This window comes from Zingiber officinale, chromosome 8A, assembly GCF_018446385.1.
Source record: "Zingiber officinale cultivar Zhangliang chromosome 8A, Zo_v1.1, whole genome shotgun sequence".
Lineage (NCBI taxonomy): Eukaryota > Viridiplantae > Streptophyta > Magnoliopsida > Zingiberales > Zingiberaceae > Zingiber > Zingiber officinale.
In genome coordinates, this window is record NC_056000.1 from 25,266,497 (window position 1) to 25,292,598 (window position 26,102).

The following is a 26,102-nucleotide window of genomic DNA, read 5'->3' on the forward strand; positions in this document are numbered from 1 at the left end:
AGTGCCGGTGACTTCGTCGACGTCGACGTCCCTCCAGGGCATCTCCTGCCGATGGTGGCGTCGAGATAGATGAAGGAGGAGGAATAGTGGACGGTCCGCCCGGCGGTGGCATCGAGAGGAGGAGATGGAGAGAAGTAGGAGTGACGGTCGGCGGTGAGGAGAAAGAAAGGGGCAGAGGCGAAGGCCGGCGTCGGTGTCGGTTCCGGCGTGGAGCAAGAGAAAGAAGGAGGAGGAGTTAGCGGCGGTAGAAGTTCCACACCACCCCCAGCTCCCCTTCGTTTGCATGCTACAGTAACCTAAATAGAGGTGCTACCGTAAAATGATCAAATTATCCCTCCTTATTCTCCTAATTCCTCCCCTGTCCTAAACCATATCTACGTCAGACGGCTATGTAGTTTTGCTCTTAAATTTGCATCCTCGAAATCTTGGTGCCGGTGAGCTTGTCTAGCGGGAGTGTGTGCTCACCTGAATTGTACTTCTGTTGTCTGCATATATATATAAAGAGCAAGTTAAGTTAATGGATTAGCCACGGGCCGTTTATTTGTATGCATATCACTTGTAGATCATTTTAAGTGTTTTGACCATTTCTACGCTGTCTGTAAGGGTTGTAAACAAGTAAGTTTGGTGGCGTTTAAACTAATTTGAGAAGATAACAGACTCAAGCTAATCGAGTATAAATTGAATTAAATTGTTGAAATGAAAGATTGCTAAGATTGATTTGATGTTTTTTACAAGTTTAAGTTGATTTATTTAGATGTTATCAAATTTTCCGTGAAAATTTATGCTATTGAGATGTTACTGACTTCTCAGTTTAAGTTTAAGTTGGTGTGTAATAAGTTTGTTTAATAAATTTGATAATATAAGTTTGTATATTCATTTTCAAAGTTATTATTTATTTATTTATCATATTAATGAACATATTTCACAATAATCCTTGATTATGAATATTACTAAATTGAATATATGGGTTTAAACTCGTATCGTTGTTCATTTTTATTTATTTAATTAATTTTATATGAATGAACATAAATAAATACATCAAAGATGATCGATTGGTTTATTTATACGCTTGGTCTATTTAACATATATAAATAGAAAAAAATAATCATGATCGTCTCCCATCATAAGGAAGTTACGATTATTTTATTTCCAGAAGACCTTTTTCTAATGTTTTTATTATTACGCCGAATGCATGCTCTGCGTTTTTTTTTGAGGCTATAAATGATAATCTCTATTTTGTAGGGTCCTAATTGATTAATAAATGAACAATTAATTAACTGGACATTAGAAAAAAATGAATTTGGAAAATCTTCGGAATTGGAAGATACCGCGGCGACGAGATGGAGAACCGATGCTTCCCATCGCTTCTCCTGCTATTCTACCTCTCCTTCTCCATCGTCGATCCAGCCTCCGCCTTCCTTGATCCTGCTCTCGGAACCACTCGCGTCGTCTTCCAGGTTCCGTTTTCCCTCCTCGCTTGCAATTTTTCATGTTGTTAGGGACAGTGGGCAGATCTTGATCTTAACCATAATCTTCTTTTTCTTCACTCAGTATACTTAGATTATATTGTCTCTTTGTGTTGGAATATTCGACTTTACTAGGTTAGCTAGTTGTTTCGTCCATGCATTTGCAAGTTCTCGCCGATGACATTGATGGAAGTTCCTTGATTTATGCCATCAGATCAAATAATGAACTTTTCCTTTTGTTCAATTTCTTAATGTTCATGATCTTATATAGCTTTGCCTCAGATTGTTTCGAGTACAAAGCGTTCAAGATATTCAACAAAAGGCTGATACAGACTATTCTGATAGATACACGCGTATGAAAAATATTACCACCGTTTGAATCGTTTTGCCCTGACATCCATTCCTAAATTAATGAATGTTACGCTAGTCTTTCTTTATGGATAATTAGAAGAAAAAAATCTATATGGAACAAGTTGAAAACTTTATCTTATTTAAACAGAAAAAGAAAGAGTAAAGTTAGTCGTAAACAAGTACCAATGTAATGACATAAGAATTGGATTAGGAAATTTTGCTGTGTGGTTTTTGAATTATTTTATCCTTATTATATTAATGATATTCTTCTGTTTTGTAGTTGTAATCTGTATGCCTTCTACATACATGTCAGAAGGATCCCGTCAGGATTTTCTGATTTTTGTGGATGTGATGGTTCATATTTTAAGGAATGTGTGGATCTAATCATCAATGAGAAACGTTGTCTATAATTTTGAATTTTCTGAACTCAAAGGAAGTGAATCTTACCACCTTTTCACTGCCCTAAATTATGTATCTTCCAGTATTCGTAATTCTTTAGCTATTAAGTATTTTTTTATACATTTATATAGGCTGTTGGATAAACAACTAAGAATTTATATTCTGCAGAGATGTTTAATTTCCTTTGTAGTTTTGACAACTAGTTAGAACTCCATAGATTTTTGGGATTTGCCAGAGGTACTATTGGTCAAAGGAGCTAAGACATCTCTGGAATTAAAGGCTTCAAATGAAGATATCGTACCTAAGGATATAATTAATCCAAGTATGATAAGTCACATTTTCATCCGTTGTCCATTTAGAGAAATTAGGTCTATTAGTTTTTACCCCTTGTAGGACAGTTTCATCACAATCTGTTGTCTGTCTGTTTGTGAAAAAGGGAATTAAGGATGATCACTTGCTATAAAAATTATAGTTGGTTCAGGATGCAGTCAAGTATTAATTAAGGATAATCAATCAACCTATCTTCAGACATAATTTATAAAAGTTCTAATCATGCAGAAACTAATTAAACAAAATTAAGGCTTATAATCAATTAGCATATGAATAAACATAATAGAGATTCAATTTCTGTGAAACTGAACTGATTGTAACTTAACTAATGAGAATCTAACTAAAACAGATCAATATATTGGTGTATATCATAATCTAGTCTACTGAATATGTCTATCAGAGCAGCAAATTTAAAAATTCAAAGAATAATACCGTTACTCTTGTGAAAATAATCTTATTCATATGAGTGAATCATTCTGAATTTTGTTCAATGTGTATGTATTAGTCGAAGATATTGTGGCTTGGTTTATCAATAAAGGGAAAAAAAATTGTTAAGCTCTGTAAGTATTCACAAGTGTGGTTGTATGTTTGTATATCAGTAAAAAAAAGACAAATATTTTATGTTCAGTGTGATTTCTCTTAAGAAACTATGGGATGCAGCAAATTTCATGTCAATGAGGAATGAAAAAGAGTAGTGGGTTAGAGATTAAAGCGGGAATAGAGAGCTTTTCTATAACTTACGGCCTCTGGTGGCTGGAATACAAGCACTCAAAAACTACATACGCTTAAACTGATGACAAGGGGAAGTAAGTGATATCGTGGCACCTAATATTCTGAAAAGCTACTTGCTTCTTGCTCTGTTGAAAAACCAGCTCCAATCATAATTATTTATATCTTTTCTTTCCTTGAATTTCTCGTAAAAATGTAGTTGTCTCATGTGTAAATGTCTGAGAAGCTAAGGTAGCCAAAATATATAATGTGGTTGTTGACTTTTTGAGTTATTCTCTTTGTTGATTCAAAAAACGAGTATCAATTTTCTTTTCATGTTTGGGAAGGCTTTTGTTGGTAGTGCACTACTGGTGATATGCATCAGTTGAGCTCAAAGGATCAAGCATTTGAACAGTTTGATGATCTTTATCAATTTTCTTGGTTCTGAACTACTTTTCTATTGAGATGACTATCCTAAATTATTTAAGAGTGTCCTGTATAAAATTTTATGCAATATTCATCATTTTGTCCGTTCTCACTGTGAAAATGTTCTTTGTCATTATGTTTTAAAACATTGTTTTAAAGTTAAATTAATTTTATGCTTTCCAGTAATTTAAATTAAAATTCAGTTTGTGTTTAGGTAATATTTACAATTGTTTTATCTCTTGTGCAGACAAACTATGGTGACATTGAGTTTGGATTTTTCCCTAATGTTGCTCCCAAAACTGTAGAGCATATTTTCAAGCTTGTGCGGCTTGGCTGCTATAACACAAATCACTTCTTTCGGGTAGTGACCTTACTAATCCACTTTTTTATGTAGATATTTCTTCTGTAACAAAGTTTATTGTCATTGGTAGGTTGATAAAGGTTTTGTTGCACAAGTGGCTGCTGTTGTAGGAGGCAGAAGTGCTCCTTTGAATGAAGAACAAAAGTTGGAAGCTGAGAAAACTGTTATTGGTGAATTTAGTGAAGTCAAACATGTAAGAGGCATCCTCTCAATGGGAAGGTAACTTATTATCAAATGTCCATCTGCCTTCAATTCATCTTATAGGGTTTAGATTGAAAAAAATGTGTTTGTATTTGTTGCTGATTGTTGTTTTTGGATTGTCCGAAGTATGCATTTTCCCTCTTATTTATAGTTTGACTTAGAAATTTCAATTATCATAAATGCATATTGTTAAATGATGTTCCGATAAAGATTGTTGTCATTGTTTTTATTTTATTTTATTTTTTGTTGGAGCAAGCTTGGAGGATGAGTAGCATCTCTTATACATTTTTGTTATTTAAAGAATGGGTAGTGAATTTCATCTTTAGCTCTCGCTTACTGTTGTTTTGATTATTGTCTTTATACATTCTAGGAACACAAACAACTTGATCGTAATTTTACTCTTAAGACCTAGCTGATGACAAAGGGAACAATTGTACTAAGGACAAGCTATTTTATTATGGAAAGTGCAAAGCCATGTTTTACACTTTAACCCTTTTAATGTATCTTAGTTCGATTTTTTCATCCTCAGATATTCTGATCCTGATAGTGCTTCATCTTCATTCTCTATCCTTTTAGGAGATGCACCTCACCTCGATGGCAAGGTATTTTGCTTATTGGACACTTTTATATTTTCAAACAAATTGATATTTTCTCACCACTATTTCTGATTTTACGTGACCTTAGTATGCCATCTTTGGAAAATTGACTAGAGGTGACGAGGCATTAAGCAGACTGGAAGAGCTTCCTACACGGCGTGAAGGGATTTTTGTTATGGTAAATTCTCCATTGGTTAACAAATAAGCAATCTGAAAACCAGGCTAGTTGTAACTTTTGGTCCATCCAATATTGTTTGATCTACCAAGTTGACGCACAACTTGCGTGTTTTTCTATTATCCTTGTAGCTCGCAATTTGTAGGCCTAAGAAGTGATAGAATAAAATATATTTCTCATCTTTATGTATCATGGCAGTTCCTCTATGTTCCCAGTATAGAAACCCATATACAGTATAAATTGAAAAACGTCAACTCGAGGAAATGTGACAGATTGAGGAACACCAATTTCTTCTGGTCCCTTTTCACAACAAAAGAACCCTTACATATGCTGGTTCAAGAATGCTATTATGCTTGTGTAGTAACATTTTCATGTTTTCTTTTTCAGCCAGTGGAGCGCATAACCATCTTGTCAACTTATTATTATGGTGAGAATTGACCAAAATTTCCTCCATTTGTTGCTGCAAGTCAAAATATTGCTTTTATAAGACAGAAATGAATCGCTAATTCATGTTCAATCAATTTGCACTAATTACTGCTATCATGTAATCCATCTCTTGTACAAAGTCACTGCATATGCTGGGCATTATAGTTGGTTTATCTCTCTCTTCAGATACCAAGTACAAAAGTTGCGAACTGGAAAAGGATATCCTGAAGAGAAAGCTTTCTGAATCTCTGTTGGAAGTTGAGAGACAGGTGGGTGACAAATAGTCGTGTCTAAATCGTAAAACTTCTGTCTTCTCACTGTTCATCTCTAATCTACAGAGACTGAAGTGTTTCTCGTAGACTGACAGGAGGTATGTGTTGATCGTATACATCTGAGGTTTTGCTTTATGTATGATATACACTAAAAACACTTGCATGCAATAGACAATGGTAAAAAACTAATGTGTTATTCTACCTTAATTTTGACCAAATCAACGGTTATTTCAGTTTAATCTTAGGATTGATACAGACTCTGATCTGAAGTTGGAGTTCATTCATCAAGAGGAAACTCGAATTGTAAGTTCAGTAATTAGAAAATTGTGTCTGAGCCAAGTTATGCATCATGCTTGAAAAGCTTGCCTACTCCTTTTTCAAGTATCCAAGATTGGTCATCTCGCATCTGTCATGGATTTTCTATCTTAAATGCTTATTGTTATTGAAGATTCTTAGTAGCTAAACGGTGGCTCCAAATGGAGCAAAGGAGTGAATAAGACTGACCATTCGAATAATTGGACACGGCTTAACTATGTCGGTTACATGAAAAGAAATACTACTGTCTATATCTCTCAAAACCTACAAGGCCACATAGATTAGCGACCTAAGGTAATTCCATTCCCTTAGTAAACTTGCTTCTCTAACATGCCAACTGTCGCGGGTTGGGAAATGCTAAATTGTGCTCATATGGACCTTTTTTTCTCCGTCTAAATACTAAAACTACTCATCTTTCGAAATCATTTTCTTATCTGATCGATCGAACCATGAACCTCAATGTTGTCCATCGAAGGAGGTTCCCGTAACAAAATGAGATCTGATAATTGGAAGAGTAACTCTAGTAGCCTTCTTCCAAAACCTAATACCAAACCTGGACACTTGCACCCATGTGGACGACCACTTTGCTGGCAATCTGCACGTTCAAATCCATTTTTGTCAGGCTCAACTACTCCAAAGGTACCTTTAGGAACTTTTTGTTTGGTTTGCTCCACCATTATCATTGATAGATAGAATCTCCATGTAACTTGGTACAAGGAGCAACTATCTAGCCTAATGGCAGCCACTAGATTGGACCCACAAGACAACTATCCGTGCAGGGAACCGATAACAGGATTTCGACCCAATCTTTGCATCTTGATATTTTCTACCAAATTTACCTGTCCTTCTAAATTTGATTGCCCGACTAAGATTAATACATTCGTTCAGGTAAATCATTCTCACATATGTGATGCAGTGGTAAAACACTCAAAGAATAAGAGGATCAAAGTTTGAATTTTAATGGGGATGATTTTAAAGATCGACCTTTGAACTCTGAATGAATGTGTATAAATTATATTTTAAATTTATCGATAGGCAGAAAGGAAGAACATTTATCTTTAGAATTATACATGATTTATAAATTTATAAAATATAATAAAGCGAAGTGATTTACAATTTACAATAAAATTTCTAAAACTTTTAAATGAATAACAATTTAAATAGTATATACTATAAAAGTTTTATTTTTTTAAAAAATAAAGTAATAGAAATCAAAATGATACAGATTTTACAAGTTTAGGAAAAAATATTTAAAAAAGAGATATATGTAAATAAAACAATAATAAAGTTAGTCAAAAGGTAACGATATAACAATGTTGGTCAAAAAAATTACTATAATAATTATTTTAAGCTTTTTATAAATTTAGAAACAGGTATAAACCGATCTTTTATAATAGTACATTCTTATATGGACAACCGTGTACAACAACATACTGGGTCGATGATGCGGCATAAATTTATTTATTTATTTTTAATTTCTCTTTTCTTTTGCGTGAGTTTATTTTTACTTTTTCTCTTCCTTTGCTTCCCTCTTTTCCCTAAAACGAAAATGTTAAACCTTTTGCGCCGCTCATCCACTCCTTTCTTTCTCTCTTCCTTAAAATGAAAGCTCTAAATCCTCTTTGCTGCTCATCCGCTCCTCTCTTCCTCTGCTTTCAACCTTATATACAAGTCATTTTGTTTAGCTCTCAGCTCATGTCAAGTGAGTTAGAGTTTTCGCTCAACCCTATATTGGTCATCTTCCTCTCCTTTTTTTTACTTGTGTTTTTGAAGGACGTAAGGTATATTGAGTGTTTGTCTTTTAACCATCATAGTTTCTAAGAACCAATTATTTAAAACCCATTACAAGAACATTTTGGTGCTTGATTTTGAAGAACATGATGATATTGGTTTTCAAAAATTACAACATTAGTGTTAGTTTTCATAAATCAACACCAATGTTGGTACTGATTTTCATAAACCCATTGATTATATGTTGGTTCTAATTTTCAAAAATCCATTGACTACCCATTGATGATGAATTTTGCAAACCAACATCAATGTTGGTGTTGACTTTGAAAGACCAGTATCAATGTTGGTGCTGATTTGCAAAGATCAACATAATTGATCCGGCGGTAAGAACAGGGGACCCTCGTTGTAAGGGGTCAACGCCACGTGGAAGTCAAAGAGCCGGGCAGTTCATAGAAGAAGGTCGGACCAACTAGGCCGACCGGAGAAAGGGGTCTGACCGACTGGGCGGTCGCCCGGTGTTTAGCCGATGGCAAAAGACACCCCTATGGAAGTCGGGGTTCCGGCGCTCATTGAGCAAGATCGTAGGGCCGAGCGGACGACACGCTCGGTCGAAGACATGAAGCATACTGCTAACAGTCGCCACAAAACACATGACCGATAATTTCCCCAATGGACCATCATATATGACCGGTCGGACGGAAGGTGGAGGTGGGCCGGTCGGATGCCCGGCAGGAGTACGGGGAAAAAGACAAGGGACATCTTCTGACAGCTGGCATGCTTCGTGATATGGTCATACTCCAAATCAGGCGACAGGGGGTTCCGCTGTCCCATCGAGGACATGCTTGGACTGTAGCAGTATGGGTCAGGTAAGCTCACTGACAAGCCCTTACTGGGGTATGGGCTACGGACACGTGTACACCTCGATATGTGTGCACTCGCTTCTCCGCTGCCCTATATAAAGGCCCTCATTCTCCGCCGGAGGTACGCATTCTAATATCTTGAGAGCCACTTCTTTACTGCTTGCTTGCCTGACTTGAGCGTCGGAGGGTCGCCGCCGGGAACCCCTTCCTGGCCCGACTTCTGTGCAAGTACGCCGAAGGTTCGTGCCACCAGTCGAAGACCCACGTCGGCAACCGGAGAGTGCCACGTGCCCAGCGTCCGTTGAGTCAGCGTTTGGACAAGATCAATAATATTGCAACATCATTTTTATTATTTGTATTCTTCAATCTGCTTACCAATAAAATCTTTCATTAACTAAATTATAATTTGAGAATGATGAAATAATTTTTTTGAATTTTTCTTTAGATGAATTCGAGTACATATCTTGTAAAGAATTAGAATACTGATGAGAATGAGGACTTGAAATTGCTTATTGTTATATCTTATCCGTCATAGTGTTAGATTTGAACCTGTTACTTAAACTATTTTAAATTGCATTTAATAGTTATAAGTTATTTCTAGTTATATTTCATAAATTGAAATATATTATGATTTTCCTATATGATATCTATCCTGAATATGAGTTTATTTCAGTTATATAGGATTGCTAACTTATTATGTTCATGTAAAAACAGAGCATTCTTATTTTTTTTATAATTACACAAGGAAAATTAAGTCTTTTATTAGTTAAGAATAAATTGGTTTAAACCTTTTATAATTCTATTTTAGTGTATCCAAATGTAAATATTTTGAGGCTCACAAAAAATACAGACTATAAAAATTTATTCTGATATAAAGAATGAATGAGAAAATTTTATTTTGTATAAACCATGTATTATTTTATGGTTAATGTAATTTGCTTACATTGATTTATATCAAACACATGTTTATATATGAGGACTAAACATGCCCTATACCCTAGCCAAGTTGATGTTCCCTTAGTATTGGGATTAGGAGTGTTTCCTTAATCTACAATTGTGTGAGACATTGCATTCGACATGTTTGGCCTACATGTAGACAATTTTCTTCATGTGAACTGGAATTTGTAAAACTATAATTTTAATTCTTGGTGATATTTTATATCTGTCATATTTTTAACAAAAGTTTATATTTTTTTATGAAACTCAGTTTTGCATGTAAATTCTACCAATATTGATAGTGAAATGATACTATTGGATAGAAGACATTGATGCTGTCTTTTATAAAATGTGCTCTAGCAATTGAAATAGGATATTGAGTTTGAAGAACCCAAGAGGCAACGTTATTGTTGGTTTTGAAAGACCAACACCATGTAGTGTTTTTTTTGTAAGATCAACACCAATGTTCATATCACTTGGCATGCAACCATAAATTCTTGTGTGAGTCTCAGAATCATAGTTGGAGGGCTTATATACATTCTATACACTTACCTCTTCCATCCAATACCAAAATAATAGAAATCCAAGGCCCCTAGGTCAATTAATGTGTTTTAGTAAAAACTCATTGATGAGCCTAGAGGACTCTTATCGGACCTATTTCAAGTCCTATGAGTTCATATAGATCATAGAGGTCTGAATATGTCCTCATTTCCTCTTCTTAGACCATCCTAGTATTGTTCTAAATGATTTGAATCTTATGTACATTGTGGTGTTGGTCTGAGAAGATCAGCACCATGTTGGTGCTGATCTTTAGAAACTAACACCAAACTTGGTGATCGAAAGGCAAGGCCACGTTGGTCTTGCTTTTGAAAGAGCAACACCAACATGATGTTGTTTTTGCAAGAGTAGCATCAACGTGGTGCTGTTTTTGCAAGAGTATCACCAACGTGGTGCTATTTTTATAAGATCAGTACCAACATCCGTGCCACTGGCATGCAGCTATAGATTCTTGTGCGAGTCTTAAAATCATGGTTGGAGGACATATATACATTCTATACACTTATTCCTTCCATCCCATACCAAAATATTGTTGGAGCAATTTGTGTGACCCTAGGTTTTGATATTTGGGCAAAGATTTAAGTTAGGTTTATTGTTGCATTTGATATGCATTATGAGTGTGCAGGATGCAGGTACAACAAGGAAAGTCCAAGTGAGATCTTGGCAAAGGGGAAAGTCCAAGTGAGATCTTGGCAAAAGAAAAAGTCTAAGAATGAGTCTGGCGGTGTAAGTTCAAGCATGTAGTCTTGGCAAAGTAAGTCCAAATGTGACTTAGCAAAGGTTAAAGTCCTAGAGGTGCGACCTCTTGGTAAAGGAAGATCCGACAATAAGGACAAGATCGAAGGAAGCTCTTGAAGATAAAGCGCTAAGGATGAGGAAGCATCTGAGGAATACAAGGCTGATGGAAGAGACTAGAAGGCAAGGTCAAGGTTGTGCAGGCGAGTATGAGTGTATGAAAGAATGTACTCAGGTAAATCCTATGTTTAGGGTTTACCAGTCGACTAGTGGTTAGACTGAGAGAGAACATAATTCTTTTGTTCTCTCAACCCAAGTGGACCAATCGATTGGTCATGACATCAGTCGACTAGTATCGAGCTATTGGGGTTGTAACAGTCGAATTTCACAGAGGACTAGTCGACTGATGGTGTGACTAGTCGATTAGTAACGGGAAAATAACTTGGTATTTTCCTCTCGAACTCTATTTAATAGAGCTCGGGGTGGCTAACCTTGGTGATGAAATAGATTTGGTTAAATTCTATTAGAAATCTCCCAAGTGCTCTTGAGCAAAATTGTGATGAGGTTTCTCCACCCATAAGGAGATTGTGCAAGCCGGAGGTTTTCCGGTGATTGATCCACCGAACGATCACAGAGATCATCCACCTTATGGATACACCGTGGAGTAGGAGTAAGTTATCTCTGAACTACGTTATATGAATGTGTGAGGTTTGATGTTCTTTCTTGTCTATTAGGGTTTAGCTTTCATGCTCGTATTTGTTTGTATTTTCGCTGCGCTAACGAATACATAGGAAGCGACGATTTGGGTGAGGAGCTATTTACCCCCCTCCCTCTCCTCTAGCGGACATCAAGGTCCCAACAAATATTAAAAATCCAAGGCCCTTAGGTCAATCAATGAGTTTCAGTTAAAATCCATTGATGGACCTAGAGAACTCTGAACATACCCATTTCAAGTCCTATGAGTTCATATGGATCACAGGAGTTTGAATATGCCCTCATTTACTTTTCTTAGACCTTCTTAGCGTTGTTCTAAACAATTTATATCTTTATGTACATTGTGTTGTTGGTCTGAAAAGATCAACACCACGTTGGTGTTGATCTTTGGAAACCAGCACCAAGCTTAGTGATTGGAAGTCAAGGCCACGTTGGTGCTGCTTTTGCAAGAGCAACAGCAACGTAATGCTGGTTTTGCAAGATCAGTACTAATGTCCATGTCATTTGGCACGCGACCATAACTTCTTGTGTGAGTCTCAGAATCATGGTTGGAGGACATATATACATTCATTACACTCACTTCCTTCCATTTCATACCAAAATTTCAGAAATCTAAGGACCTTAGCTCAATCAATGGGGTTCGGTTAAAACCCATTGATGGACCTAGAGAACTCTAATCGGACTTATTTCAAATCCTTTGTGTTCATATGGATCATAGGAGTCCGAATATGCTCTCCTTTATTCTACTTAGACCTTCCTAGCATTGTTCCAAATGATTTGAATCTTTATGTATATTGTGGTGCTAGTTTGAGAAGATCAGCACCACGTTGGTGCTGATCTTAGGAAACCAGCACCAAGGTTGGTGGTCGAAAGCTAAGGTCATGTTAGTGCTGCTTTTGCAAAGAGCAACACCAACGTGGTGCTGCTTTTGCAAGATTCGCACCAACGTCCGTGTCACTTGGCACACGACTATAACTTCTTGTGTGAGTCTCAGAACTATAGTTGGAGAACATATATACATTTTATATATTCACCCCTTCTATCCCATACCAAAATTTCAGAAATTCAAGGTCTCTAGCTCAATCAATAAGTTTTGACTGAACGGTTGCTCTATCTTTTCCAATGCATCTTTCGATTTTCTAAATTTTTTAGTCTTCTTCAATAGTTTTCTCTTTGAATTTGAATTTAATACTATATTTGAAGATGCACCTGAACTTTTTTTCCTCTTGATATAAAGAAGTGTAAGAAGGTAAATGCTAGATTTTTATCAAAGTGTGCTTCAAAAGCTCTTATTGCATCCTCTCTATTCTCGAAGGACTGGTGTATAGCGCTTTTAAAATGATTAACTTGTGTAGATGTTTCTATCTAGATGTCATAAACACACAGCTGACGCCTAATAAAGACGATATATGTTTTCTCCTATATTAAATAGATCATTTAGAATTACGTGTAAACAATATATTAGAATTAGAGGTAATTACAACTTCAATTGAAATGGCTTACCATCGAATGAATTATGAGAAATAATATTTGAAATTTTTTTTGCAAATTATAAAATAAAAAATTGGTAAGAAAAGGTTAGTAAGATTGTCTAAGTAGCTACTACAATGTGTAGCAGCTAACTGTCCAAGTAGTTGCTACACGTTGTGGAAGCTAACAATCCAAGTAGCTGTTACATGTTATGACAGCTAGCTGCTTATACACTGTAGCAGATAGGGTTTGTACGTTGTATCATAAATCCTAATAATATATTAGGATTAGAGAGAATTACAATTTAAATTGAAATGACTTACCATTGAATCAATGGTAGGAAATTGAAATAACTTAAATTGGAAAGTTTCCTGTAAATTATATAACAAAAAAATTAAATTTTATCAAAAAAGATTATTAATATTGTAAAATTGTAAGTTGTATGCTTCAAAAGCTCTTTTTTGTCTTCTCTTTACTCTCAAAGGACTTATGTCTAACATCGTTAAAATGATTAACTTGTGTAGATACTTCTATCCATATGTCATAAACACCTGACAAACGCCCAATAATGATAATATATATTTTTTCTATATTAAATAGATCATTTAGAATCACGTATATATAATATATTAGGATTAGAGAGAATTACAACTTAAAATGAAACGACTTATTATTGATTATGAAATGTGAGAAATGATGTTTAGTAAGTTTTTTGTAAATTTTATAACTTGAAAACATAAAATTTATCAAAAAAGATTATACTTCATTATTGAACTAACTGTCCAAGTAGTTGCTATACGTTGTAATAGTTAACTGTCCAAATAGCTACAATACATTGTAACAGTTAACAACTGTCCAAGTAGCTGCTATACATTGAAGCAGTTATAGCTTGTACATTGTGATAGCTAACTATCCAAGTAGCTGCTAGATGTTGTAGCAGCTACTTGGGGAGTTAGCTGCTACACTTTGTGGTAGCTAAGTAGCTAACTGTCCAAGTAGCTGCTATAGTTGTAGCAGCTAACTGTCTAAGTACCTACTACAACGTGTAGCAAACTGTCCAAGTAGCTACTACATGCTGTAGTAGCTAGGACTTGTACATTGTATCATAAATCTTAATAAAAAAAAATACTGTACAACGCTAATCGAGAATGGAGAGGGGTGCTAAGTAACATGTAACGTTAGCTTTGTTTGTGGTGGTAGTTTGGGGAGCTTCCAGCCAGTTCGAGAATAAGCATGCGGCTATAAGTTATGCTTAGATTGTCTCTCCTTTGCTTTGCTTGCTGGTAGGAGCGAGAGCAACGGAAGACAACGACGAAGGAAGGAGCGAGAGCGAGATTTGGGAAAATCGAGAGATTACAAACCGAGATTGGAGAGGGGTGCTAAGCAACGTGTAACGTCGGCTTTGTTTGTCGTGGCAGTTTGGGAAGCTTCTAGCTTGCTTGAGAACAAGCATGCGGTTATAAGTTGTGCTTAGCTTATTTCTCTTTTGCTTTGTTTGCTGGCAGGATCGAGAGCGACAAAAGAAGGCGATGAAGGAAGGAGCGAGAACGAGAGTGAGAGACATTTAGATTTAGAAAAGTCGAGAGATTAAAAATCGAGCCATATATGTTAGGACCTTCAGACGCGGCTAGAGAGGGGGGGGGGGTGTGAATAGCCGACCCCAAATTAACGTTTCTTCCTACAATTTTAGTTAGCGCAGCGGAAATAAAAGATAGAAACGAAAATGGAGAAGATCAAACCTCAAACGCGGCGATATAACGAGATTCGGAGATGATACTCCTACTCCTCAGCGTGTCCGTAAGGTGGACGAATCCTATCAATCCGTCGGTGGATGAGACCCCGGAGAACCGGCTAATAAAAACTCCTTCTGGGTGGAGAAACCTCGCCACAATCTCTCTTGCAACAGCAAGATTAGCGTACAAGAAATACAACAAGAAGCCAAGAACAATATGAATGTAAAAACACTAGTTTGTTTGCCTTCTTATTGACTGTTGATGAAGCATCAACTTCATGGAGGCCAACCACAGCAGCAAGCAGCAACTATCAGTTGGAGACCCAGCCGAGGGAAGCTCACACGAAGCTTCAGCAGTGGAGAGCTCAACAAAGCTCAGATCGCAGGAGCAAGCAGGAGCTAGAAGAAGAAGCAACAGTCTACTGTAGAGGCCTTATATGAGCCTGCGAAGAAGAAGAAGAAATCTAGCCGTTGTGTCTCAACGGTTAGACCTGGACCGATCAGGCTCCACCCTGATCGGTCCAGGACTGATCTGATCGGTTAGGGGACTGATCTGATCGGTCAGGGGACCGATCAGACCCTAGGCTGATCGGTCCCCAGACCGATCCCAACTCTCACAGAGAGTTGGTTGCCAGAGCCCTGATCGGTCTGTGGACCGATCAGGCCATTCCTTCTCCCAATCTATTTGGTTAATGATCGGTCATCAGATCGATCATTAACCAAATAGATTGGGAGAAGGAATGTCACTGGATCGGTCAACAGACCGATCCAATTTCCCAGCCTTAAACCTAAAGCCTTCCTGATCTAGAGAACGAGCTACCGAGCCCTCTCTGACCTAGTCCGGAGAACGAGCTACCGAGCCCTCTCCGATTTCCACGTCCGGTCCAGAGAACGAGCTACCGAGCCCTCTCTGACCTAGTCCGGAGAACGAGCTACCGAGCCCTCTCCGACTTCCACGTCCGGTCCAGAGAACGAGCTACCGAGCCCTCTCTGACCTAGTCCAGAGAACGAGCTACCGAGCCCTCTCCGACTCCATCCAGTCCAGAGAACGAGCTACCGAGCCCTCTCTGACCTAGTCCGGAGAACGAGCTACCGAGCCCTCTCCAACTTCGTCCGGTCCAGAGAACGAGCTACCGAGCCCTCTCTGACCTAGTCCGGAGAACGAGCTACCGAGCCCTCTCCGACCCTATCCAGTCCAGAGAACGAGCTACCGAGCCCTCTCCGACCTCCCATGCCAAGCTTCCATACTTGGACTTTTCCCGTGCCAAGCTCCCTGCTTGGACCTTTCCGTGTCAAGTCTCCATACTTGGACTTTTCCGTGATCAGGTCAACTCAAGTCGGGTCAACCAGGTCAACCTTGACCAAAGGTTGCACCCACAATTCCCCAAGTTCCTATTCTTGTCAAATATCAAAATACAACTTCTCTATTCTTATCAAACATCAAAATATACCTCGAGTCAGGTCAACTCGAGTCGGGTCACTCAGGTCAATCTTGACCTAAGGTTGCACCAACAATATATATATATAATCTATCTATTTATTCATTTTTTTAAATAAATAAATATGTATCAACTTCGATAATCACCTATATATTTAAATTTTAAAAAATTGAAAATCTTTATGGTTATTTTTAAATATTTTGATCACTTTCAAAATGTAAATAAATTTGCATGACTTGCATTTATTGATTCAAATTGAAAACTTAAGAAGAAACTGATAAGACTATTTTTAACAAAATTATTATAGGACTAATTTTGATTAAAAGTATCATATTTGTATTTATAATTTTTTTTTTTGAAGAAAATAATTTGTTTATGAACTTATATATTGTTAGGTTTTTCATTTTAAAAGTATTAAAAAAAATAGTTATGGTGTCGTTTTGATTAAAATTACTTGATTTATTCTTTAAATTTTAAATAAATAGTTGTACTAGCGTATATTGAAGCCTATGTTTTTTAAAGTGACCAACATAGTGTATATATATTAAATTTTTAATTAAAAGTTTAACTAGATAGTATTTAAGAAATGACAAAAGATTAAATAATAGTCATGTAAGAGTTTTTTGAAAATTTTAATGTAACAATTTAAATATATAGGTATAATGTAGGAGGCTATTGTTCCACACGGGGCTATAAACAAATTAAGTTGAGTTAAATTTTGGAGTGTTTAAGCTTGTTTGATAATGTAGTTGAGTTGAGCTTAAAATGAGCTAAATTTTTGAAATAATTATTCAAACTTGACTTGGTTTATTTATTATGAGCTTGAGCATGGTTCATTTAGATATTATCGAGCTCGTAATTTAAGTTTTGCTTGAGTTTGGTTCGTTTAGATATTATTGAACTCTCAATTCAAATTTATTTGATTGATAATTGATCTTGATAAATTAAATTTATTTATTCATATTTTTTGTTTATTTAGAATGTTGATAGATTTTTATTAATGAACATTATTTACAAACGTTGTTCACAAATACTATTCATGAACATTGTTCACGGACATTAGTTAATGAATTGAACATATATGTGTGTTAAGTTTGTTTATTTAATTTAATGAATTGTTCAAATTTATTTATTTAATTGGTCTTGTTTATTGAACGAATATAAATAAACTTTTACTACGTCAAATATCAAAGTTGTTCATGAACGTTTGATTTATTTACCGTCCTAATTCCATGACTATTTTTAATTCATTTTACAAATCTAAAGAATAAATATTCCCTAAGAAAGGTCATCAAAGTTTATTCATATTTGCCACCAAAAAAAAAAAAAATTAGAAATGGTCATATAATTTTTATATCAAAATGGTTGCATGCCCATGTAACAATTTTAACTAAAATTGATACATACATACAATATTCTTGAAAGTTAAATGGATCAAAATTGTGGCGTACTTATTTTCAATAAATATTTGTTAAATTGATAATTTATGCAACTATTTTGCACACCTAATAAAATGTCATCTAAGAAAACAATAGAATCTTAATTATACTGGTGTGATAAGATATTTAAAATAAAATAAAAGGATCCTGATAAAATAATTAGAGTTTGCATAAACTATTCAAAAAAGATTATTTATCTTCAAAATTAATTGGGTAAAACTTAAACAGTTGAATTATTAAAAAAAATAATGAAATCTTACCAAACAAAGTATAGACACATCTCTCTTTTCTGTTTTTTTTTTCCCTTTCAATTACTGGTTCTATGGCTAATTCATACTCTTCCATGAGTGAAAATTCAAGAGGAGATTTTCAATGCATTAAAAGGAAAGGGGGGAAAGTTTGTGATATAATTAAAGTTTATATCAATAATTCTTGCCCAAAATAAAAAAAAAAAAAGTGTTTACCGATAGTAGTGAGGTTTTCCTTTCTTTTCTTCTTCCGACATAATTCAATCTAGATTTGGTCGCCAAAGTTTCTGATAAGGTTGTTGGTCTTCGATGGAGCTTGCTGGCCTGCGTTCCTCCCCGCTTTGCTCATTCACGTCCCAGCATAATCCGACGTCCCTTCTCGGCCTGTTATTATAAGTAATATTCGTGGCGGCGGCGGCGGCGGCGCCGGTGGCTATGAGGCTCCCCGGGCTGCCTCTGGCAAATTCCGCCGGCAGCTGTGCCATTTGAGCTCGTTGCGGCTGGAGAAACGCCGGCGGAATGAAGCTTCCTCTTTCCGTGCCCCGATTCGCCGCGTCGGGTTGTTGCTCGAAGAGGGACAGGGGAAACTTGTCGTGGTAATTTGGAGCGCCGTCGACGTCGGCGCTAGTAATCGAGGAGTTGCCGATGCTCGCGACGTTGCTTCTCGCGATGATGTGGTCGAAGAGCGAGGGGGAGGCGGAGGAGGAAGCGGGGGAGGGGATCATCTTCTGCGCCGAGGGCCTGAGGAGGAACTGCGGGACGGCGGCGGGCGACGACCCGAAGAGATCCAGCTGCAGGCCAGGGCTCTGGAACTGCGGCGATGCGGCGGCGCCGGCGAAGGGCGGCGACGGGAAGCCGGTGAACTGCTGCACCATGGAGCGGAAGTTGGAGGTCTCGGTGTTGATCACGGTCGTCGGCGCGCGCCGCGAAGCCCTCGTGCGCTTCTTGGGGCCTCGCGGAGCGGCGGCGGGGGGTTGCACCGGCGGGGGAGTGGGACCGCCGCGAGTGCTCGACGGTGCTGACGTGGAGAGCGGCGGCGGCGGCGGAGGAGGAGACAAGGACCAGGCTGCGGCGTGTTCCGGCGGCGGAGGTTGGAACGGGAAGGGGGTGAAGTAAGGGGAGAAGGAGTCGAAGATCGAGGAGCTGGCAGGAGGAGTGGTAGCCGGCGGCGGTGGCGGAGGAGGAGGGAGGTTTAAGAAGGAGGAGGAGGAGGGAGCTGGGGAGTCGACGACGGCGTCGTACTCCTCGTTGTCGCCGCTGCTGGACGACTGGACGCTGCCGCTGTTGGTAGACTCCATGAATGAAGGAAATTAATTGAGGTGATGGAATTGCTCTTTTTAGGTTTATTGACTGGACTGATCGACCGAAAGGGAAGAAGCAAATGGAGGAGATGGAAGAAAACAAAAGGAAGGGGAAGGATAGTAGTTTTCACAAATTGATTTGGTTTCTTCTCCCTATTTCTACTTTATAAAATAAAGAAGTTTAAATATTTTTAAAAATCATTAAAAGGATTCTACCGTATTTTATATTATTATTATTATTATTAGATATTCAATTTTGGAACCGATTAATCGGGAGATAATCAATTAAGTCTAATAAAAATTTTTATATATCAAGAGTGTAAATTTGAAAAACACTAATAGATCCCAACGGATGACCCAACATTACGAATGATTTGAATACTATGGACGTATGCGTTCTGCGTGGGTTTCGAGTATTTGTTGTATAAGAGTTCATCCTATTTCTTACCATCGCATCATGCTCGAAAGACACCTTATTTTATATTTTAGTAATTTTTTTAGTTGGTATTAGATATCTAATTTTTTGAATTGACTAATCCTCGATGACTAATTTGACTCATGAAAGTTTTTACTAATTACTAAATAAATCGAGAAGCACTCAAGATTGAAAACTTATTCAAATGATCAGCATTCTTTAGCCTACTTTTTACCAGAGAGAAAATTTTCTATAATATACTACAGTTAAAATTTAAACCTTAAATCTCTTAATTATTCGTTAAAAGTCTAATCATAAATCTCTTGATTATTTATTAATAGCATAACCATTGTTCAATTATCCCTGTCTATATTTTAGCAACTTTGATGGTACGTTGGATAATTTTGATTAAAGTTGTTGTATGTTGTAATAATTTTGATAAAAAAAATACTATAATTTAATTTTTTTTAAAACTATTTCAATAATATTTAACCTAATTTGATCAAGTTAAAAAGTTTTAACCAGATTCATATAGTTTTTATTAATATTTGAACAATTTTAACTAAAATTACTAATTAATTTTGAACATTTTTTTTAGCAATTTTAATTAAATCTATTATTATAATATTTTTTAAAAAGTATTTTAAAAATAAAAAATAGAACATACATCCTTTTAATATTTTAAAAATAAATGGTGATCTTTAATCTTTGACTTTTATTACAATTTAACATCAATCTTTATGGGCCATTAATTTTGTCCAAAGCAAAGCATGGAAGTCTATCTCCATCAATAACACAAGCTTCCAGTCAAATTCTGCCAACCCTCAAATTATAAAGCGACAAAAACTTTATAATAATTTATAGGCATATTAAAGTTCCATTGTATTTTTTTTTTATAATTTAGATATTTAATTTTTTAAACTCTGGGTTGGATACTATATATAATTTTTTTTTATCTAGAAATATAGACTCATTTAATTGATCTAAATTTATCATCTTACCATAGAAAAATCCTTTGTAACTAAAATTATATCTGATTAATGATTTGAAGAATCTAACCGTTGCATCTGTAGCCCGGAGATAATTAAGTTCCATTGTATTCTTATTCAAGCAAAGTTGGATAATTTTTTATTGTAATAAATTTTATGCGTTTTACATAATTATTATTAAAAAAATTAACTATATTCAATACAACTATCTAAATATTAAGTATTTTCAAGATGGAAGATAGATGTGTAGTATCATCGTGAAGCCCCCTTACGAATGATCACATGCCAATTGTACGAATAATTAAATATTATAGTAATGCTTGATAAATTAATTAATTGGATTAAATTTCGTGGTGGTAGGTAGATGAGTGTGAGTTTGGCTAACCATAATTGGTTCAACCTCACACAAACCCATCAACCTCTCAAGTACTCGAGTTAGTTGAACCATTTGCAACCGCATTCAAGCTATCTCGAATTTATATATATAGATATAGACATGTATCCGGGCATCTGGATGCTTACTTGGGCGTTTGAGTCAAGGTGCCCGGGCAAACATCTAGACGTTCGAACATGTGAGGAGCACCCAAAAGTACACAGATAAAGATGTGCAAGCTAAAATTACTATATATATGAAATTAATTTTTAAATTTAACATTGATTTTAAAATCTATACTTCACTCCAGAGAAGAAGAGTGAACTAATTGTCATTATCAACCGTATTTAATAATTTAAGTATTCAATTTTCAAACCGACTAAATTTAAAGGTGTCTGATTTGACCGCATGAAAATTTTTTATCGGTCACTAAAGTAAATCCAGAAATATAAATGGCTCATCACTCTAAAGTTAACATTCTAGGATTGCCAAGTAGAAATTAATTTCACAGTGGGAACAATCTCACCTTCTCGACACAACTTACTTTGTCCTAACTAATGATTAAAACCTAACTATTCTCGATTGTGTTCCTAAATCCTTATCTAACAAATGGAACTCGTGTACATCTATACCACTAAAAGAGATGTGATGCTGACTTGAGACCCATCAACACTAGATTTCTTGTAAGAATCCAAAACTCTCTCCACTTTTCCTGATTGAGAGAGCAAAACAATAATATTCAACATCAATATACAAGTGAGGCTCCATATGCCACATACTTTATATTTCTAGATGATATTCCCACTTTGACTTTGAATAGTTTCTTGAATTTTCTACTCATCTTAAATTTTAAGAACAAGATATACTTTAGTAGTTGTTTTTATTTCTTATTACTTCTAAATACTATAGTTTAGAAGATTATATATATACTAATTTTAAGCATTATCTAGTTTTTTTAAAAAAAATATTTGTGTTTTATTTAAAGAAAATTAATTACATTTTTAAAAAAATTAGGTGTAAAAAATAAATTCCCTTAAAAGTTTTGTTAGGTTTGGTTTTAGTCCATAGGTGACATTCTTATGATACTTAGACAATGATAAAAATAAAAAATTTTGCAAAAGCTGATGGAGGGAGGTATAACTAGTTAAGTGAATCTAGGCCTCTCGGAAACAGTCACAAAAGTCAAATTCTAAGAGGAAATTTGTTCCAAAATTCTAACTTTCTTCCGATTTTCTACATGATCATTTGAAATCAACTTGTAAACAAAGACAAATTAATTCTTCAAGGTTTTGGTACCTTTTTAATAAGTGACAATGGTAATATAAGAGCTTATTTTTGAATTTGGACAAGTGAAAGAACATTAGGATGTTTTAGTTAACACACCTTGATAACGTTTTTCGATGCTCACAATGGTAATATAAAATCATCATATGCATTGAATTCGTAATGCTCCTGGAAACTTACTGACGCTCTTCTTAATTTAGTTATAACTGAGAAGACAAAAACTTCACATAAAAAGTCATTTTGCAAGTGTGGAACACATAAGCAACAACATTATGCCACTAATAAGAAAGACCTTTGATACAGCATAGCTCTGTAGTTCTAAATGTCTCCTAGGGTAGAAAGTCCTACTTAGTTGTCAGTCAAAATTAAAATATAGTTGATGCCACTAATAAAAGGTCAAAGTTGAACATAGTAGGAACTCAAGCTGAGCACCCAATACACTCATTTTAGAGATGCAAAACTAACCAAGATTAAGTCAGTTATATCATGACCCTTGTCTTAGCAATTGACTTATCTTCTGGCTCGATCTTGGATCCCTGTATCATCTCTCAGTCTTAGGACTTAGTCTAGCTTTTATCTCAGTGACCAACTTACTTTTTGACTTGATGTTGAGTCCTCATACTCTCTCTTAGTCTTAAGACTCAATCTCTACGACTGACTTAATTAACTTCTAGCTCAGTCTTGGGTCCTTGCATCCTCTCTTAGTCTTAAGCTTAGTCACAGGTTCAGTCTTAGCGATCAACTCACCTTCTGACGTAGTCTCGGATCCCCGCACCCTCTCTCAGTCTTAATGATCGACTCACCTTCTGGTTTGGTCTCAAGTCTTCACACCCTCTCTTAGTTTCAGCCTCAACAACTGATTCGCCTTTTGGGTCTCGATCTCATATCCCGATTTTATCTATTCTCAAAGTCACTCCATGTCGACGTTCTTTTCTTCACCTTTAAGACGAGCCTATACTCTACACGGGCTCACTAAAAAGGACGGCAAATATTCCATGACACATGACATCCTAAGAATGTAGTAACAGTTATGAAGTTGTTAGATTTGGTATTCTAGATACCTTCTATTGATAAACTGTTCCCCTCATCGGCTCCTACAATGAAGGTATTTCGGGCGAAATGGAAGTGCTTTCCTGACAACTATATAACCCCTTACAAAGGTAACGAGAGGGATTCCGAAAGCCACCTTCGTTAGCTCAGAAAGGAAGGCTCAACTTGCAATTTGATAAGGGGTCAACAAACTACACTACAATAATTACAGTATTTTGGAACGAATTTATAAAAAAAATTCGTCCCAAAATTTTTGGGGACGACAAATTTTTCATCCCAAACTGGTTGATGCTAACTTTTGGAACAAACTTATGTTTGTTGCAAAATTGGCAATGAAATTGGGGATGAAAATAGGGACGAAAAAAATTTTCGTCACCAAATTTGTAACAAAAAATTTTTTTCGTTGCAAAGGTTTATACAATTCTGCAATGAATATTTTTTTGTTGCAAACTTAGCAACGAATTTGGGGTCGAAAATGTTTGTCGATTTTTTTTTGCCAATTTTGTCCCTAATTTTGCATATAATTTTCCAACGAATAGTAAATTTGTTGCAAAATCGGCAACGAATTTGGCAACAAAATTTAGCAACGAATTATATTTTCATTGCCAAATCCGTCGCCAAATTTGCAACTAAAACCCTTACTTGTCGCAATATTTCATACAATTTTGGGACGAAAATTTTTTTTTGTTGCAAACTTTGCAACGAATTTGGGGACGAATTCAGTGACGAATTAATTTTTGTTGCTAAGTTTGTCCCTAATTTTGCAACGAATGAGATATTTGTTGCAAATTTGGCAACAATTTTGGCAACAAAATTTGGCAACAATTTTGGCAACGAATTAAATTTTCGTTGCCAAATCCGTTGCTCTTTATATGTGGGATTCTGGGACGAATCCACAGATTCGTCCCAGAATCTGGGACAAAATTTGCAACAAAAAATCTTTGTTGCGAAGTGACGATAGAATGACAACAAAAATTATTTGTTGCCAAATTCGTTCCTAATAACAAAACTACATTCCAGTTATAGCTGATTTCTACAATTCAATCCATACATACATATACAACAAATTCAAATAACACATTCAACACATCTTAAATTAACATTAACACATCCTAATTAACATTATCACATCTTAATTAATTCATATACATCTATTCACAACAAATTCAAATGTTTCAAACTCAACAAGTCATACAAGATCATAATTTGTTCTTTAAGCTACTCAAAAATATTTCACAAGTTCAACACTCCAACAAGTTTCCATACAAGTCCATCAATCCAAGAAGTTAAACAAACTAAGATACATCAAGTCACCTTCTTAATTCACAAAAGCTTTCATCCCCATCAAGTCTTTTTTTCCTACATAAAAACAAATAAATAAACTAGATCATATGTAACCAGAAAGGTAATTACTTAAAATGTAACAGTCTCATAATTAGTTTGCTTGCATGGGAGTGTGGCATCACAAACTTGGTTTGAGGCTTGGTGCTTGAGGATGTTATATAACTTGTATTGTTGGCATAAAACAGATCCAACCAGTTGCCCTAGTATTTGAAGATGTCAAACACACGTAAAAGATGCAGAGGGAGAGAGTATTAATCCGAATTATATTGAGTAGTGAAACAAAAGGTAAATAATCGAACTATCGCTTCAATGTTCTTAGATTGGTATAGGAAACAACACATAATTCTGAAATTCCTTGAACATTCAAAAAAAGGCCCTATTTATCAACGGTATCAACTATCCATTTCATAGCAATGGTAAATTAAAATATAAGAAGTATCTTGAAGCTAGCTAACAGTTTCTTAAATATAATACATCTTATTTCACCATAGAAAATAAAAGATACAAATATCCTATTTCCATTTGGCATGAATAGCATGAGATGTATTCTTAAAAATCCTAACATATAAAAATATCTCAAATGAATAAAACACAAACTAGGTAATATCAAATTGGTTCCAAACACCTCCCTCAAGTTGATTAAAGACATCACTGAATTAGTTTGTTTCAAATATAATCAATTACCTCCAGAATATATGGTTGACAAATCCGTCAATATATAACGCAGTAGTAGCAAATCCGTCTATATCAATCTAATTTGATAAAATTTTAAATGATTTCATTCTTTCTTCGTGCTGAACTAATTTTAATTGATTCCCTCCTATGTGAACTAATAATGCAGTAGTAGCAAATTTTAACAAATTTATAAAAAGAATGATACCCTTATTTAACTTTTCAAATGCAATTGGAAAAAATAAATAAATCAATAAAATTAGATTACATAATACTTATTTTTTTCTCCGGCATACATTTCGTCTCACCAGCCCTGTTAAAAACAAATCAATAATATTAATTAAAATAAAAATTAGAGAAGTTAAGAAGTCATTAATTAATGTTGAAAACACTAATTAGGAGACATCTAATCATTGTACATAATTAAAATTAGGAACAACCATCACCACCATCATCGTTATCATCATAGTCAACATCATCATCGTCATTGGAAGGAATCTGACTTTGAGTGGAGGTCAACTGAAGGCGTCGCATGATAAATTCTTGCTGTCGGCGCAACGCTCTCATATCTTGCTCCATTTTCGATTAGGTAAATTCTTGTTATACATCCAACTTCTTTCACTATGCATTTTACCTGTATGCAGTTATTTAGTTAAACATTATTAAAAGTTACTACAAATAAATCTTATCATTGAAGACTAAGCAACAAAGAACATCAGATCAAAATGAAGGAACACAATTAAACAACCAACTATAACCTAATTATTTAAAGTTAACTTAATATAC

The 26,102-nt window shown here is 35.6% G+C and overlaps 2 protein-coding genes across 3 annotated transcripts; one reads left to right on the top strand and one right to left on the bottom strand.

Annotated features, from left to right (window-relative positions):
- Positions 1 to 1,302: 1,302 nt before the first annotated feature.
- LOC122011362 (peptidyl-prolyl cis-trans isomerase CYP23-like) lies at positions 1,303 to 6,169 on the top strand. Of its 2 annotated transcripts, XM_042567745.1 has the most exons (9): positions 1,303 to 1,457; positions 3,928 to 4,041; positions 4,112 to 4,260; positions 4,772 to 4,844; positions 4,927 to 5,016; positions 5,401 to 5,440; positions 5,626 to 5,708; positions 5,778 to 5,809; positions 5,946 to 6,169. In XM_042567745.1, the coding sequence occupies exons 1-8, from the start codon at positions 1,341 to 1,343 to the stop codon at positions 5,796 to 5,798; spliced, it is 687 nt and encodes a 228-aa protein (XP_042423679.1). In that variant the 5' UTR covers positions 1,303 to 1,340; the 3' UTR covers positions 5,799 to 5,809; positions 5,946 to 6,169. The 2 variants fall into 2 exon arrangements, with proteins under 2 accessions (XP_042423679.1, XP_042423678.1); XM_042567744.1 differs by lacking the exon at positions 5,946 to 6,169 and having other exon boundaries at positions 5,778 to 5,918.
- Positions 6,170 to 18,019: 11,850 nt separating this feature from the next.
- Positions 18,020 to 19,338, bottom strand: LOC122011396 (formin-like protein 6). The gene has a single exon (XM_042567785.1). The coding sequence runs from the start codon at positions 19,184 to 19,186 to the stop codon at positions 18,149 to 18,151; it is 1,038 nt and encodes a 345-aa protein (XP_042423719.1). The 5' UTR covers positions 19,187 to 19,338; the 3' UTR covers positions 18,020 to 18,148.
- Between the last annotated feature and the right edge of the window lie 6,764 nt (positions 19,339 to 26,102).